At 43.3% G+C, this 17,552-nt stretch overlaps 1 protein-coding gene across 1 annotated transcript in view; it reads right to left on the bottom strand.

The window, feature by feature from the left end:
* The window catches only part of LOC137371259 (heat shock protein 105 kDa-like), a 133,422-nt gene extending 121,992 nt beyond the window's left edge, over window positions 1–11,430 (bottom strand). The window contains exon 1 of the mRNA XM_068033519.1: window positions 11,118–11,430. Coding sequence (XP_067889620.1) covers window positions 11,118–11,224 — 107 coding nt within the window. The 5' untranslated portion in view covers window positions 11,225–11,430. The remainder of the gene's footprint in view (window positions 1–11,117) is intronic.
* Window positions 11,431–17,552: the final 6,122 nt, after the last annotated feature.

The following is a 17,552-nucleotide window of genomic DNA, read 5'->3' as shown; positions in this document are numbered from 1 at the left end:
TCCCTCTCCTTTAAATCTGCCCTCATCACCTACTCCTCAAAAATAATACCCTTGACCCAACCATCCCTCTCAAGTCCTTGAATGTTTTATCACCTCCAAAATCCATTTCCTTTTTGTCGGAACCCCATGTTTGAATCCCTCCAATCAGGTTTCCACCCCTGCCACCGTACAGAAACAACTCTTATCAAAAATCACAAATGACATCCTATGTGACTGTGACAAAGGTAAACTGACCACCTCCTCCAATGACTCTCCACTGTCATCCAGCTGGGTGGGACTCCTCTCACATGGTTCCATTCTTATCTAATTGCAACCAGAGTATCACTTGCAGTGGCTTCTCTTCCTGCTCCCACACCCTAACCTCTGGTGTCCCCCTAGGATCTATCCTTGGCCCCCTCCTATTTCTCATCTACGTGCTGCCCCTCAGCAACAATCATCCAAAAGCAGTGTTAGTATTCACAGATATGCTGATGACACCCAGCTCTACTTCATCAACCTGTCTCAACTCCTCCACTGTTGCTAAGTTATCAGATTGCTTATCTGACATCCAGTACTGGACGAGTAGAAATTTCCACCAAGTAAATATAGGAAGACAGAAGTCATTGCTCACATCCGACCCCAAAATGAGCTTCCGACTTCATTCACGCCATCACGAAGACCGCCTATTTCCATCTCAGTAACATCCCCTGATTTTGCACTGTCTCAGCTCTTCTGCTACTGAAACCCTCATTCGTGCCTTCATTACCTCTAGCCTCGACTATTCCAACCTACTCCTGGCTAGTCTCCCACATTCTAGCCTCCGTAAACTTGAGGTTGTCCAAAAATCTGCTGCCCTTGTTCAAATTAGCACTGTTCCTTTCACCTGTGTTCGCTGACCTACACTGGCTCCCAGTCAAGCAACATTTGGATTTTTAAATTCTCATCTTTGGCCTCACCCCTCTCTAATCTCCTGCACAACCACAACCCTTTAAGATAGCTGCGCTCCTCCAACTCTGGCCTCTTGAGCATCCCTGATTTTAATCAGTCTACCATTAGAGTTTAGGAATAAAAAAGGGACAGCCACATTGCTAGATGTTTATTATAGACCCCCAGATAGTCAGTGGGAACTTGAGGAGCAAATATGTACACAATTTGCAGAGGTGTGTAAAAATAATAGGGTAATTATATTAGGTGATTTCAACTTTCCCAACATTAATTGGGATAGTCATTGTGTTAAGGGCTTAGATGGAGTGGAGTTCTTAAAATGCATACAGGAGAACTATTTAGCTCAATATGTAGAGGATCCAACAAGGGAGGGTGCAGTGCTGGACCTAATTCTGGGGAATGAAGCTGGACAGGCGGTTGATGTGTTGGAGGGGGGCATTTTGGTGATAGCGACCACAACATTGTACAATTTAAGCTGGTCATGAAGAAATAGACAAGTTGCAAAAAAAAAAAAAAAGGTTTTGGATTGGGGGAGAGCAAATTTTAGTAAAATAAGGCAGGATCTGGCCAAGGTAGACTGGAAAGAGTTACTTGTCGGGAAATCTACAGAAGAGCAGCGGGGGGCATTCAAAAAGGAAATGGGGAGGGTACAGGCCCAACATGTTCCCTCTAGGGTAACAGGTAGGAGCACAAAGCCCAGAGAACCATGGATGACCAGAAACAAACATTCAGGGTATGAAGAGAAGGAAAAGAGAGGCTTTTAGCAAATACAAGGAGAGTAAATCAATGGAAGCATTAGTGGAGTACAGAAAGTGTAGGATGGAGCTTAAGAAAGCAATTAGGAGAGCAAAGAGGGGATATGAGAAAAGTAGGGAAAATCCCAAATATTCTATAAGTATATCAATGGAAAGAGGATAACCAGGGAAAGAGTAGGACCCATTAGGGACCAAGGAGGAAATCTGTGGGTGGAGCCAGAGGACATTAGTAGGGTATTGAATGAATACTTCACATCTGTCTTCACCCAAGAGAATGAGGATGTAGATATGGAACTCAGAGAAACTGTGAGGTTCTTGAGCAAATTGTCATAGGGAGTGACAAGGTATTGGAGGTTTTGGCGGGCTTAAAAGTGGACAAGTCTCCAGGTCCAGACAATTTGTGTCCCAGGATGCTGTGGGAGGCAAGGGTGGAGATTGCAGGGGATCTGACCCTAATTTTTAATTCCTCTCTGGCCATGGGGGAGGTGCCAGAGGACTGGAGAACAGCTAATACGGTCCCACTATTTAAGAAAGGTTGTAGAGATAAGCCAGGGAACTATAGACCAGTGAGTCTCATGTCAATGGTAGGGAAACTATTGGAGAAAATTTATGAAGGAGAGAATCTATCTCCACTTGGAGAGGCAAAATTTGATTAGGAATAGTCAGCATGGCTTTGTCAGAGGGAGGTCATGCCTAACAAATTTGATTGAATTTTCTGAGCATGTGACCAGGTGTGTAGATGAGGGTAGTGCAGTTGATGTAGTTTACATGGATTTCAGCAAAGCCTTTGACAAGGTCCCACATGGGAGACTTATCAAGAAACTAAACGCACATGAGATACTTGGTAACTTGATAAGGTGGATTCAAAATTGGCTTAGCTGTAGGAGACAGAGTGATGAGGGGAGGCATTGACGTACTGGTATTGTCACTGGACTAGTAACCCAGAGACCCAGGTATTGCTCTGGGGACATGGGTTTGAATCCCACCACAGCAGAAGGTGGAATTTGAATTCAATTAATAAATCTGGAATTTAAAGCTAGTCTAATGATGGCCATGAAACCATTGTTGATTATTGTAAAAACCCATCTGGATCACTAACGTCCTTTAGGGAAGGAAATCTGCTGTCCTTACCTGGTCTGGCCTACATGTGACTCCAGATCCACAGCAATGTAGTTGACTCTTACATGCCCTCTGAAATGGCCTAGCAAGCCACTCAGTTCAAGGGCAATTAGGGATGGGCAATAAATGCAGGCCTGGCCTGCGATGCCCACATCCCGTGAAAGAATTTTTTAAAAATGACAGACGGCTGTTTTAGTGACTGGAAGCCAGTGTCCAGTGGCGTACCACAGGGATCTGTGCTGGGTCCCCTATTGTTTGTCATTTATATAAACGATATAGATGACTATGTGGGGGGGGGGAAGGATCAGTAAATTTGCAGATGACACAAAGATTGGCCAAGTGGTTAACAGTGAGGTGGAGTGTCTTGGGTTACAGGAAGATATAGACGGGATGGTCAAATGGGCAGAAAAGTGTGAGGTGATGCACTTTGGAAGGAGTAATGTGACACGGAAGTATTCAATGAATGGCCTGACACTGGGAAGTTCCAAGGAACAAAGGGACCTTGGCGTGTTTGTCCATAGATCTCTGAAGGCTGAAGGGCGGGTTAATAGGGTGGTGAAAAAGGCATATGGGACACTTGCCCTTATCAATCGAGGCATAGATTACAAAAGCAGGGAGGTCATGTTGGAGTTGTATAGAACTTTGGTAAGGCCACAGCTGGAGTACTGTGTGCAATTCTGGTTGCCACATTATAGGAAGGATGTGATTGCACTGGAGGGGGTGCAGTGGTGATTCACCAGGACGTTGCCCGGGATGGAACATTTAAGCTATGAAGAGAGGCTGGATAGGCTTGGGTTGTTTTCGCTGGAGCAGAGAAGACTGAGGGGTGACCTGATTGACGTGTACAAGATTATGAGGGGCACGGACAGGGTGGATAGGGAGCAGCTGTTCCCCTTAGTTGAAGGGTCAGTTACGAGGGGACACAAGTTTAAGGTGAGGGGCAGGAGGTTTAAGGGGGATTTGAGGAAGAACTTTTTTTACCCAGAGGGTGGTGATGGTCTGGAATGCACTGCCTGGGAGGGTGGTAGAGGCGGGTTGCCTCACATCCTTTAAAAAAGTACCTGGATGAGCACTTGGCACGTCATAACATTCAAGGCTATGGGCCAAGTGCTGGCAAATGGGATTAGGTAGACAGGTCAGGTGTCTTTAATGCATCGGTGCAGACTCGATGGGCCAAAGGGCCTCTTCTGCACTGTATTATTCTGTGATTCTGGTGGCCACACCTTCAGTTGCCCAGGCCCTAAACTTCGGAATACCCTCCCTACACCTCTCTACCACACTTTCCTCCTTTAAGACACTCCTTAAAACCTAGCTCTGACCAAGCCTTCGGTCAGCTGACCTAATATCACCTTATGTAGCTTGGTGTCATTTTTGTTTTATAATGCTACTGTGAAGTGCCTTGGGACATTTCATTACCTTAAAGGCACTATATAAATCCAATTTCTTGTTCTGGTTTGGAAATTGAGAGCCCCCTGTTACCAACACAGCAATTGACTTGTGTACGCAGGCACTGGTATTTGACTCCAATTCCTGCTGCAAAGGTGCAAGGTCAGTGATGCTTGCCTTTTGAAGTGCAGCCTCTTTACACACTGCAGCTCTGACATATGAACATAATAATTAGGAGCAGGAGTATGCCAGTCGGCCCCTCCAACCTGCTCCGCCATTCAATAAGAACATGGCTGATCTGATTGTAACCTCGACTCCACATTCCTACCTACCCCTGATAACCTTCCACCCACTTGCTTATCAATAATCTACTTCTGCCTTTAAAATATTTAAAAAGACTCTGCTTCCACTGCCTTTTGAGGAAGAGTGGTCCAAAGACTCAACCCACAGAAAAAAAATTCTCATTAGGTCTTAAATGGGCAACCCCTTATTTTTAAAATAGTGACTAGAAATGGGTCTAGTTTCTCCCACAAGAGGAAACATCCTTTCCACATCCACCTTGTCAAGGCCCCTCAGGTTCCTATGTTTCCATCAAGTCACCTCTTGCTCTTCTAAACTCCAACGGATATAAGCCTAGCCTGTCCAACCTTTCCTCACAAGACAACCCATCCATTTCAGGTAGTGGTCTAGTAAACCTTCTCTGAACTGCTTCCAACACATTTACATCCTTCCTTAAATAAGGAGACCAATACTGTACACAGTACTCCAGATGTGGTCTCACCAATGCCCTGTATAACTGTAGCATAACCTCCTTCCTTTTGTATTCAATTCCCCTCACAATAAACGATAACATTCTATTAGCTTTCCCAATTACGTGCTGAACCTGCATACTAACCTTTTGCAATTCATATACGAGGACACCCAGATCCTTCTGCAATCTTTCACCATTAAGATAATATGCTTTTATTATTCCTGCCAAAAAAATGGATAATTTCACATTTTCCCACATTGTACTCCATTTGCCAGATCTTTGCTTAACCTATCTATATCCCTTTGTAGTCTCCTTATGTGCTCTTCACAACTTACTTTCCTACCTATCTTTGTGTTATCAGCAAATTTAGCAACCATACCTTTGGTCCCTTCATCCAAGTCATTTATATAAACTGTAAAAGGTTGAGGCCCCAGCACTGATCCCTGCAGCATACCACTAGTTACATCTCGGCAACTAGAAAATGACCCATTTATGCCTACTCTCGTTTCCTGGTAGCTAGCCAATTTTCGATCCAAGCCAAAAGGTTACCATGAGCTTTTATTTTCTGCAATAACCTTTGATGTGGCACCTTATCAAATGTCTTTGGAAATCTAAGTATGGTACAGCCACTGATTCCCCTTTATCCACAGCACATGTTACTTCTGCAGAGAGCTCCAATAAATTGGTTAAACATGATTTCCCTTTCACAAAATCATATTGACTCTATCCAATTTCCTTGAATTTTTTAAATGCCCTGCTATACCGTCTTTAATAGCTTCTAACATTTTCCCTAAGACAGATGTTAAGCTAACTGGCCTGTAGTTTCCTGCTTTCTGTCTTCCACCCTTTTTGAAAAGAGTTACATTTGCTATTTTCCAATCTTATGGAACCTTCCCCGAATCTAGGGAATTTTGGAAAATTAAACCACTAGCCACTTCTTTTAACACCCTAGGATGAAGTCCATCAGGGCCCAGGGATTGTCAGCCCGCTGCTCCAACAATTTGCTCAGTACCACTTCCCTAGTGATTGTAATTTTCTTGAGTTCCTCCCTCCCTTCCATTTCCTGATTTGCTGCTATTTCTGGGATGTTACTTGTATACTCTATGGTAAAGACTGATGCAAAATACCTGTTCAATTCATTCGCCATCTCCATATTTTCCCTTATTAATTTCTCAGACTCACTTTCTATAGCACCAACGCTCACTTTGGTAACTCTTTAAAATATCTACAGAAATTCTTACTAACTTTTTATATTTCTAGCTACCCTTCTCACTAATTTTTCCCTCATTATCGATCTTTTAGTCATTCTTTGCTTTTTTTTTTAAAGATTCTGTCAAATCATCTGACCTGCCACCCAACTTTGTGCAATTATATGTTTTTTTCTTTAAGTTTGATACGATCGTTAACAGTTTTAGTTAACCACGGACAGCAGTTCCTCCCCTTGGATTTTTTCCTTTCTCGTAGGAATGTCTCTATTCTGTGTATTTTGATATTTCCCCTTAAATGTCTGCCACTGCATCTCTATTGACCTATCCCTTAACCTAATTTGTCAGCTCACTTTAGCTAGCTCTGCCTTCATGCCCTCATAATTACCCTTATTTAAGTTTAAAATAATAGTCTTCGACCCATTCTTCTCTCCCTCAAACTGAATGTAAAGTTCAATCATATTATGATCACCGCTACCTAGGGGCACCTTCACTAGGAGGTCAATTAATCCTATCTTGTGGCACAATACCAGGTCTAATTAGGCCTGCTCTCTGGTTGGCTCTAGAAAGTGTTGTTCTAAGAAACTATCCCAAAAACATTCTATGATCTTCTCATCTAGGCTACCTTTGCCCATCTGATTCTTCCAGTCTATATGTAGATTAAAATCCTCCATGATAATCAGTGTACTTTTCTGACAAACACCCATTATTTCTTCCTTTATACTCTGTCCCAGTGTGGTTACTGTTAGGGGACCTGTACACCACTCCCATAAATGACTTTTTGCCTTTAAAATTTCTCATCTCTACCCAAACCGCTTCTACATCCTGGTTTCCTGAACTTGGGTCATCCCTCTTTAAATGTGCTAATACCAATCATTAATTAACAGTGACACCCCTCCATCTTTTCCTAGCTTCCTGTCCTTCCTAAATGCCATGTGCCCTTCAATATTGAGGTCCCAATCTATGTCATCCTGCAGCCATGTCTCTAAAATGGACATCAGATCGTACATATTTATTTCTATTTGCGCTATCAGTTCATTGGTTTTGTTTTGAATGCTACGTGCATTCAGATACAGAGCCTTTAGTTTTGCCCTTTTATTATTTTTGTAACTTCTAGCCTTGTCTGCTGATTCACTCTTAGATTTGTACTCTCTATCCCTTCCTGACATGTTATAAGATATTCTATTCCAGATGACCCACATGCAGCAACATCTCCTTGGCCTTTGTCTCCTTCACCATTTTCTTTGGCCCTTCACAGGTCTTTGTTGCTGCTGTTGCCTCCACTGTTACAGCCTCAATGATGATCCCAGCAACAATCCTATCTTTTCTGACCTGACTGCAGCCAATGGAATCAAACTGTGCAGCTACTACAAAAAGTGAACAGTTCAACTGCTCTTCACTCTGATCTACTGCCATCATGATGGCATCTAAAATCCTCAGCTGTCAAAAGTGACTATCAAGTGAATAACCTTAGAGGCAGGGAACCCTTTAATAGCACTGCTTCAGCCAGCTACCTGAGTGTTGGCACCATGTTTCTCCTGGTGGGTATAAGACGACAAAAATGAAAGACTCTCAGACACCAGTTTTGTAAAGGGGTTCTTATTCAAGTGTAGGTTCCTATTACCATTTCATAATAACGAGGCCAGTGTTCACTTCAAGCCTCGAACACAAAATATCCGCCATTAACAAGATGGCAATGGTCACTTTTTGTGAGCAGCATATAGTGACACAGTCCTCAGCTAGAATGATGATTAGGTAATTCCTTGTTAATCACAACTGGAGGCTGCACTGCTGTAAGTGACTGGGATTGATTTTATGCCTGTGATTTGTATTATTTAACCATGCTCCACTCACTCCATTTTGCTGAAGATTGCTATCAGGAGACCATTGCTGTCATTTCAGTCATGAGTTCTGTTTGTTGCAGTTTGCACAGCCTCTTTTTAAATGGCATCTACAAACAGGCTTTGCTTTTCTGTTTACTATAAATCTTTGTTAAATCCCACCCCACCTCATTGGTTGTGGTAGCACAGTGGTTATGCTACTGCACTAGTAATTGACAGAACTGGACTAATGATCCGGAGATATGTGCACAAATCCCATCACAGCATCTGGGGAATTTAAATTCAGTTAATTAAATAAATCTGGAATTAAAAAATTGTGTCAGTAATTGGACCATGTACTACTGGATTGTCATAAAAACCATCTGGTACACTAATGTCCTTTCAGGAAGGAAATTTGCCATCCTTATCCAGACTGGCCTGTACAAGGAGATGCAATATAAACGAAAGACACCTGGGGGTATATGTACACAAATCATTGAAATTGGCAGGGTCGTTTGAGAAAAGTGAGTAAAAAGGAATCTGCAATCCTGAGCTTTATAAATAGAGGGACATAGTACAACAGCAAGGAAGTTATGACAAACATTTATAAAACACTGGTTCGGCCTCAACTGAAGTATTGGGTCCAATTCTGGGCACTTCACTATAAGAAGGATAAGGAAGCTTTAGAGTAAGGCCTGACCCAACAACAGCCAACCCAAACCCAACCCAGGCCAGAGTCCTTTAATTTTTTTTAAACGCCCAACGCAACACGTAGTCGGGTTTGGTTGGGCAGCCAGGCTTTACTGCAGAGTGCAGAGTCCAGACTGCACGTTTCCCGCCTTTTCGTCCTGAATGTTCATTTGAAGATTACTTCCTGGAGCAAGGCAGCACCGTCCACGCGAGCCTGACTCGAGCCAAAATGCTGGACCCGGAGAGACCCGACCAGAGCCCGACACTTGTCGGGTCTGGTCGGGTTCAGGTGAGGTAGCCACGCTTTACTTTAGAGAGGTTGCAGAAAAGATTTATGAGAATGGTTCCAGAGATGAGGCATTTCTGTTACGTAGATAGACTGCAAAAGCTGTGGTTATTCTCCTTAGAGATGAGAAAGTTGAGGATATTTGAGAGGTGTTCAAAATTATGAAGGGTCCAGATAGGGGAAATTCTTTCCATTGGCTGAAGGGTCGAGAACTGGGAGAACACAGATTTAAAGTGATTGCCAATAGAACCAAAAGGCAACAGGAGAAAAAAAAAAACTTTTTTAATGCAACGAGTGGTTATGATCTGGTAACCACTGCCTGAAAGGGTGGTAAAGGCAGATTCAATTGTGGCTTTCAAAAGGATTTGCATAAGACCTGAAGGAAAAAAATGCAAAGCTAAAGGCAAAAGGCCAGGGGGTGGGACTTGCTAATTTTCTCTAACAGAGGGCCAGTATGGGCTTGAAGGGCCAATTGGCCTCCTTCTGTGCTGTAACCATTATATGGTTCAATGATGTGACTCCAGACCCTCAGCAATATCGTTGATTCTGAACTGCCCTTGAAATGGCTTATCAAGCCATTCAGTTGTTAAGGTGGTTGACCACCACCTTCTCAACAGCAATTAGAGACGGGCAATAAATGCTAATCTTGCCAGCAATGCCCACAACCCATTAATAGATTTTTAAAAACATACTGCTTCTTGTGCAGGTCATCTGACTGCAAAACTTGGATGTTCACGGTCGAATTTGCACTCTAAAATTTGACAGAGATGTGATGGAATTTCTGTCCACTGGTTTATAATGGTACGGACTCTGAGCTGGGAGAGAAATATATTCAGATTCTAATGAATATAACATCCATGATCTGTGACCATCATTAGTGCATTAATAGTCTATTAAATTCTGGTGGGCAATTGCTTAAGAAAACAAAATAGATATTTTCTAGTAATAATAAAAGCAAGATACAGCAGATGCTGGAAATCTGAAATAAAAACAAGAAATGCTGAAAATACTCAGCAGGTCTGGCAGCATCTGTGGAGAAAGAAGCAGAGTTAATGTTTCAGGTCAGTGACCCTTCATCCGAACTGGCAAATGTTAGAAATGTAATAATATTTAAGCAAATAAAGCAGGGGTGGGGCAAGAGATAACAAAAGGCAAGGTCTTGATAGGACAGAGGGCCATTAACACTTTGTCTTTCGGCACACCAGTAACATACAGTTTGCCTTTGCTCCATGACCTTCTGGTCAGTTATTCTCTGTGACCCTCTGTCCTAACAACACCATGCTTTTTGTTATCTCTTGCCCCACCCCTGCTTTATTTGCTTAAAACCTATTACATTTCTAACATTTGCCAGTTCTGACCTGAAATGTTAACTCTGCTTCTGTCTCTCCACATACAGATGCTGCCAGACCTGCTGAGTATTTCCAGCATTTCTTGTAGATATTTTCTGTTGTTGTCTCAACCCACCTGTAACACCGCTGCATCAGTTACTGTTAAATCCCGAATTATTTTCAGACTTCAAAGTTAATCAGAACAGAAGGACGTGGACTGCAGTATCTTTTGTGCCGCACACTTCATAAAAATAAAACTTGTACATGGCATTTATCTTCACACAACTTGCACTCACAAAAAGATCCACCATACAAGATGTGTGAACAGCTCCAGAAAAGATCAGTACATTGGTTGGCAATGACATCTCTTCCTGCAGAAGAGCACCTATTTCCTAGTTTCTAGAAATTTCCAGCATATTCTACATTCTTCATTGAATCCACATTTTAAGTAAAACTCCCACCTAATTAAGGAAAACAACTTTTTAGCGAGATTTCCCCATTTTTTTTCAAATTAGGGATCACATATGTTAGATTTTGGAGACTTTTCCTCTTTAACCAGCATCATTTTAAACTTCAGCATCTTGTTTTCGCTGAGCTCTCGAAACATTATTAAATAAAAAAACCCCAAGGCATTATTATTGAAAAACAACAGAAGGTTAAACGTAAAAAACACAGCATGCTAAATTCAACAAAATGTTGAATGAATAAAAAAAGAGGAACATATTGTGTGTAAATATTCTGTTCAACACGCGAAACCGCCCGAGAAGGTGGAAATATGCCAGTAACCCTTCACGATGACAAAAATAAGAGCTGCACCTATTTTAAATGATCACATATTATTGAAGTTACTTACGGGGTACATCTGTCACTGAACTCATTGGCAACGGTCTCGATCCCTCCTGCTCTCGCGATGGCAATGTAACAATTCTGCAATCCGATATCAAAGCCGACAACCGACATCTTTATTGTAGTCAAGCTTATATTCAGTATTTATCTTTAAAAAAAATCCTTTCACATTTACAAATAATGCTTGCCGAGCTATTTGCTCTATCATTACTCAGTGCTGCCTCTCTAACACGCTGGTTCTGTAGCTCCAGTACTTTAAATACTGAGCTCGGAGGAAAGTTCCAGAAACTGTCACTATCCACTCGTCTTGCACCGCCCACGCGCTTCTCCGCATTGTCCAGACTTCCAGCCAATCGCATGCAGGCAGCCGGACGGCGCTCTTCGGTCGCCATGACGACTGTAGACGCTCTGACGTACACAAGGAAGTTCCGAGAGCTCACTGGAAGGTTCCACGGCCTTTGGTGGCTTCACTTGCTCCGATCCAGGTCCCGAGTTTGTGGTAACTTCGCAATATGTCTGACGGCACAGGAAGGGAAGGACCGGGTGGATAGTGAGGACGTTAACGGGAAACACTTAACAAGAAAAGATCATCCAGATACAGGCTTCCCTACCCATTAGTCTGAAGGGAAGTTTTGCGTAAGAATAGGGCTTCCTCCCGTCCGTGCAATTTTGGCCAGACTGCGCAGGTTGTTCCTTTTTTATACAGACAAGTAAACTGCGCGGCAGTTTAGCCCGCTTTTTCCGTTTTCAGGGTCTTAACAGTAAAATACCAAAACCAACAAAAGTTACGCTATCTCAGCAGTTCCAAAACTGGCAAGGCCTCAAAATGAACTTCAATCTTGTCACCAACGATACCAACTTGCATTTATGTAGCACCTTTAACGTCTCAAGGTGCTTCCCAAGAACGTTATCAAACAAATTTTTCACTAAACCACATAAGCCTATATTAGGAGAGCTGACCAAAAGCATTGTCAAAGTGGTAGGTTTTAAGGAGCATCTTAAAGGAGGAGAGAAAGTTAGAGAGGGAATTCCAAAGCTTAGGGCCGAGGCAGCTGAAGGCACAGCCACCAATGGTGGAGCAATTAAAATCGGGAATGCTTAAGAGGCCGGATGACTGCAGATAACTTGGAGGAGGTTACGGAGGTTTGGGGCGGGAGGTGGTGGTGAGGGACTTGAAAATAAAGATGAAAATTTTAAAATTAGGGGGTTGCTTAACCAGGAGCCATTGTAGGTCAACGAGCTCAGGGGTCATAGATGAACAGGAGTTGTGGCAAGTTAGGACACAGGCAACAGAGTTTTGGATGACCTCAGGTTTACAGAGGGCAGAATGTGGGAGGCGGGCCAGGACTGGTCAAGTCTAGTGGTAACAAAGGCCTGGTTGAGGGTTTCGATAGCTGATGAGTTGAAGCAGGGATGGAGATGGATCATGTTAGGGAGCTTGATAGGTCATAGTAATGGTGTTGATATTTGGTCAGAAACTCATCTCGGGGTCGAATATGACATGAAGTATTTGAATAGTCTCCTTTAAATCATAGAAAGTTTAAGGTACAGTAAGAGGCCACTTAGCCCATTGTGTCTGTGCCAGCCGAAAAAAGATCCACCTATTCTAATCCCACCTTCCAGCATTTGGTCTGAAGCCCTGCAGCTTATGGCATTTGAGGTGCATATCCAGACTCTTTTTGAATGAGTTGAGGGTCTCTACCTCAACTATCCTTTCAGGCAGTGAGTTCCAGACTATCACCACCTCTGGGTGAAAAAGATTTTCCTCATCTCCCCTCTAATTTTTCTACCAATCACTTTAAATCTATGCCCCCTCGTCACTGACCTCTCTGCTAAGGTGAATAGACCCTTCACCTGCACTCTATCCAGGCCCCTCAAAATTTTGTATATTTCAATCAGATCTCCCCTCAGCCTTCTCTGTTCCAAGGAGAACAATTCCAGCCGATCCAATCTTTCCTCATAGTGGCATTTTTCCAGTCCTAGCAACATCCTTGTAAATCTCCTCTGTACCCTCTCTAGTGCAATTACATCCTTTCTGTAATGAGGTGACCAGAACTGCACATAGTACTCAAGTTATGGCCTAACCAATGAGTTATACAGTTCCAGCAAAACCTCCCTGCTCTTGTATTCTATACCTCAGCTAATAAAGGAAAGGATTCCATATGCCTTCTTAACCACCTTATTGACCTGTTCTGCTACCTTCAGGGATCTGTGGAAATTCACTCCAAGGTCCCTTACTTCCTCTACACTTCTCAGTATTTTCCCATTAATCGGATATTCCTTTGCCTTGTTTGACCTCCCCAAATGCACCACCTCATACTTCTCCAGGTTGAATTCCAGTTGCCGCTTTTCTGCCCATCTGACCATACCTTCAATGTCTTCCTGCAGCCTACAGCTATCCTCCTCGCTATCTACCACACGACCAATCTTTGTGTCGTTCGCAAACTTCTTGATCATGCCCCCTACATTTACGTCCAAATTGTTAATATATACCACAAAACGCAGGGGACCCAGTACTGAGCCCTGTGGAACGCCACTGGAAACTGCCCTCCAGTCTCTAAATCACCCGTCAACAATTACCCTTTGTTTCCTGTCACTGAGCCAATTTTGTATTCACCTTGCTGCATTTCCCTGGATCCCATGGCATTGTTTTTTAACCAGTCTGCCATGTGGGACCTTGTCAAAAGCCTTGCTAAAATCTATGTAGACCACATCAGCTGCACTACCTTCATCTATCTTCCTTGTTACTTCTTCAAAAAATTTGATCAAGTTGGTAAAACAAGATCTTCTCTTAACAAATCCATGCAGACTATCCTTGATTAACTTGTGCGTTTCTAAGTGACAGTTTATCCTGTCTCTCAAAATAGATTACAATAATTTGCCCACTACTGAGGTTGGACTGACTGGCCTGTAATTATTTGCTCTATCCTTCGCTCCCTTTTTAAACAGAGGTACAACGTTAGTAATTCTCCAATCCTCTGGCACCACACCTGTATGCAGTGAGGACTGGAGAATGATGGTCAGACTTTCTGCTATTTCCTCTCTTGCTTCTTTTAACAGCCTAGGATACATTTCATCTGGCCTTGGTGATTTATCAACTTTCAAGGATGCTTCCTCTTTCCCTATAGTTATCGCATTCAATTTTTCACACTCTTTCTCCTTAACTACAATATCTGCATTGACCTCCCCCTCTTTTGTGAAGACAGACGCAAAGTATCCATTAAGAACCCTATCAATATCTTCTGCTCCTACACATTGGTTACCTTTTTGGTCTTTTATGGGCCCTACTCTCTCCTTAATTATACACCTACTCTTAATGTTTTTAGTTTTAGAGATACAGCACTGAAACAGGCCCTTCGGCCCACCGAGTCTGTGCCGACCATCAACCACCCATTTATACTAATCCTACGCTAATCCCATATTCCTACCACATCCCCACCTGTCCCTATATTTCCCTACCACCTACCTGTGCCAACTGTGCAACAGCCCCAACAAACAAATTTCTCTGCAGCACCTGTGGAAGAGCCTGTCACTCCAGAATTGGCCTTTATAGCCACTCCAGGCGCTGCTTCACAAACCACTGACCACCTCCAGGCGCGTATCCATTGTCTCTCGAGATAAGGAGGCCCAAAAGAAAGAAGAAAGACCTACCTATACTAGTGGCAATTAATAATGGCCAATTTACCTACCAACCTACAAGTCTTTTGGCTTGTGGGAGGAAACCGGAGCACCCGGAGAAAACCCACGCAGACACAGGGAGAACTTGCAAACTCCACACAGGCAGTAGCCAGAATTGAACCCGGGTCGCTGGAGCTGTGAGGCTGTGGTGCTAACCACTGCGCCACTGTGCCGCCCATTGTATTGATAAAACATCTTTGGGTTCACCTTGATTTTGCTTGCCAATATTCTTTCATGCTCTCTCTTTGCTTTCCTAATTTCCTTTTTGATTTAACCCCTCCACTTTCTACACTCCTCTCGGCTTTCTGTAGTATTGAGTTATTGGTGTCGGACATAAGCTTTCCTTTTCTGCCTTATCTTACGCTGTAAACTCCTTGACGTCCGTGGGGCTCTAGATTTGGCCGCCTCACCCTTTTTCTTTGTGGGAACATGTTTACCCTGAATCCCTTGAATCTCCCTTTTGAATGCCTCCCACTGTTCTGACACTGATTTACCTTCAAGTCGCTGTTTCTAGTGCACTTTCACTAAATCACTCCTCAGTTAAGTAAAGTTGGCCTTGCCCCAATTGAGAGCTCTAACTCCTGTTCTATCTCTGTCCTTTTCCACAATTATGTTAAAACTGACTGAATTATGATCACTACCACCAAAATACTCTCTCACTGCCACCCCTTCCACCTGACCGTCTTCATTTCCTAAAACTAAGTCTAAAACTGCACCCCTCTCTTGTTGGGCTTGCTACATACTGGGCAAAAAAGTTCTGAATGCACCTCAAGAAATCTGCTCCCTCAATTCCTTTCACACTAAAACTATCCCAGTTAATATTGGGGTAATTAAAATCCCGTACTATTACTGTCCTATTGTTCTCGCACTTCTCAGAGATTTGCCAACATATCTGCTCTTCTATATCCCTCTGACAGTTTGGGGGTCTATGGTACACTCCCAGCATTGTGATTGCCCCTTTTTTGTTCCTTACCTCAATCCATATGACCTTATTTAATGAACCTTCCAACATATCATCCCTCCTCACAGCTGTAATAGCTCCTTGACCAAAATTGCCACTCCCCCTCCTTTCTTATCCCTCTCCCTTTTGCGTCTGTAAACCCTGTAATCAGGAATGTTAAGCTGCCATTCCTGTCCCTCCTTAAGCCATGTTTCTGTAATAGCTATGAAATCATACTGCCACGTGTCTATCTGTGTCCTCAGCTCATCTGCTTTATTTAGTCATATAGCATAGAAACAGGCCCTTCGGCCCAGTGCATCCATGCCGACCATAATGCCTATCTATACTAATCCCACCTGCCTGCATTAATTCCATATCCCTCTATGCCTTGCTCATTCAAGAATCTATCCAGATGCCTCTTAAATGTTGCTACTGTTCCTGCCTCCACCACCTCCTCTGGCATCTTATTCCAGATACCCACTGTTCTTTGTATGAAAAATCTACCCCTTTGATCCCCTTTAAACCTCCTCCCTCTCACCTTAAATCTATGCCATCTAGTTTTAGTCACCCCGACTATGTAAAACAGACTCTGGCTATCTACCCTATCTATGCCTCTCATGACGTCCCAACTCTTGTACTCAATGCCTCGGCCGATGAAGGCAAGCATGCCATATGCCTTCTTCACCACCCTGTCTACCTGTGTTGCCACTTTCAGGGAACTATGTACTTGCACCCCAAGGTCTGTCTGCTCAACAACACTCCCCAGGGCCCTGCCATTCACTGTATATGTCCTGCCCTGGTATAACTTCCCAAAATGCATCACTTTGCACTTGTCTGTGTTAAATTCCATTTGCCAATCCCTTGCCCACTTTCCCAGTTGATCTATATCCTGTTGTAACCTTAGACAACCTTCTTCACTGTCCACTATACCACCAATTTTGGTGTCATCTGCAATATTTGCTATACTCCTTGCATTGTAATAGATAGCCTTGAGCACTGCCAAACTCTTTTTTTTATTTTCTAACCCTCGTTTCCTCTGTCTTCCAGACTCATCCGTTAATTTTCTGCTTTCCATTTTAATTTCTGATTTTGTCCCAGCTGAAAGATGAAAGACCAAAGCCCACAGAAGACAACAGTTTGACTGGCCAAAACTCCACAAAGATGTGGTGGAGTACTGCAGGAGTTGCCACATGTGTCAGGTTGAGGGAAAACCCCAACCTACAGTGAATCTTGCACCCCTAAGTCCTGTACTGGTGTTAGGAGGACCCTCCAGCAGAGGGTTCGTGAACTGTAAGGGACCCCTGCCGAGAGCAAAAGGGGACAGGCAAGCACATGGCTGGCAAAAGTTTAGAAAGAGAAGGGGAAAAATGACCAAGAGGGCAGGTTAAAGGAAGTCCGGGAAGAATCCCGGATGAGAACTCCTGCTGTGTGGTCAACCAACCCCGATAAATGTGAAACGTTTGACATCACATCCTCCTATGTAAATGCAGACTCTAGAAGCACCCCACCAGAGTTGCTAACAACATTTACAGGAACCTGCAGAGACAAAGAGAGACCTCTAGGCAGCATAGAAACTGTGAAGGTGATGCCTCACCTGGATGAAGTGTCACAGGAGAGTGAAGTTAAGTCTGCACAAATACCTGCAGGTAGGAGTATCCCAGAGATCAAAGGGGAGAGTAACAAAGACTCCTCCCCCACAGTCAGAGGAAAAGGGAACCACCCATCCCCTGAAGCCAAAAGTCTTTGCATGACTCAGGGAGTTCAGGATAGACCCGCCCCCCCACCCCCCACTAATTCTCCTGAGAAAAAAAGAGAAAATTAAAG

The sequence above is a fragment of the Heterodontus francisci genome, chromosome 6, assembly GCF_036365525.1.
Source record: "Heterodontus francisci isolate sHetFra1 chromosome 6, sHetFra1.hap1, whole genome shotgun sequence".
Lineage (NCBI taxonomy): Eukaryota > Metazoa > Chordata > Chondrichthyes > Heterodontiformes > Heterodontidae > Heterodontus > Heterodontus francisci.
Note: the sequence above shows the minus strand (reverse complement) of the source record. Positions and strands in the feature narration are given on the sequence as shown.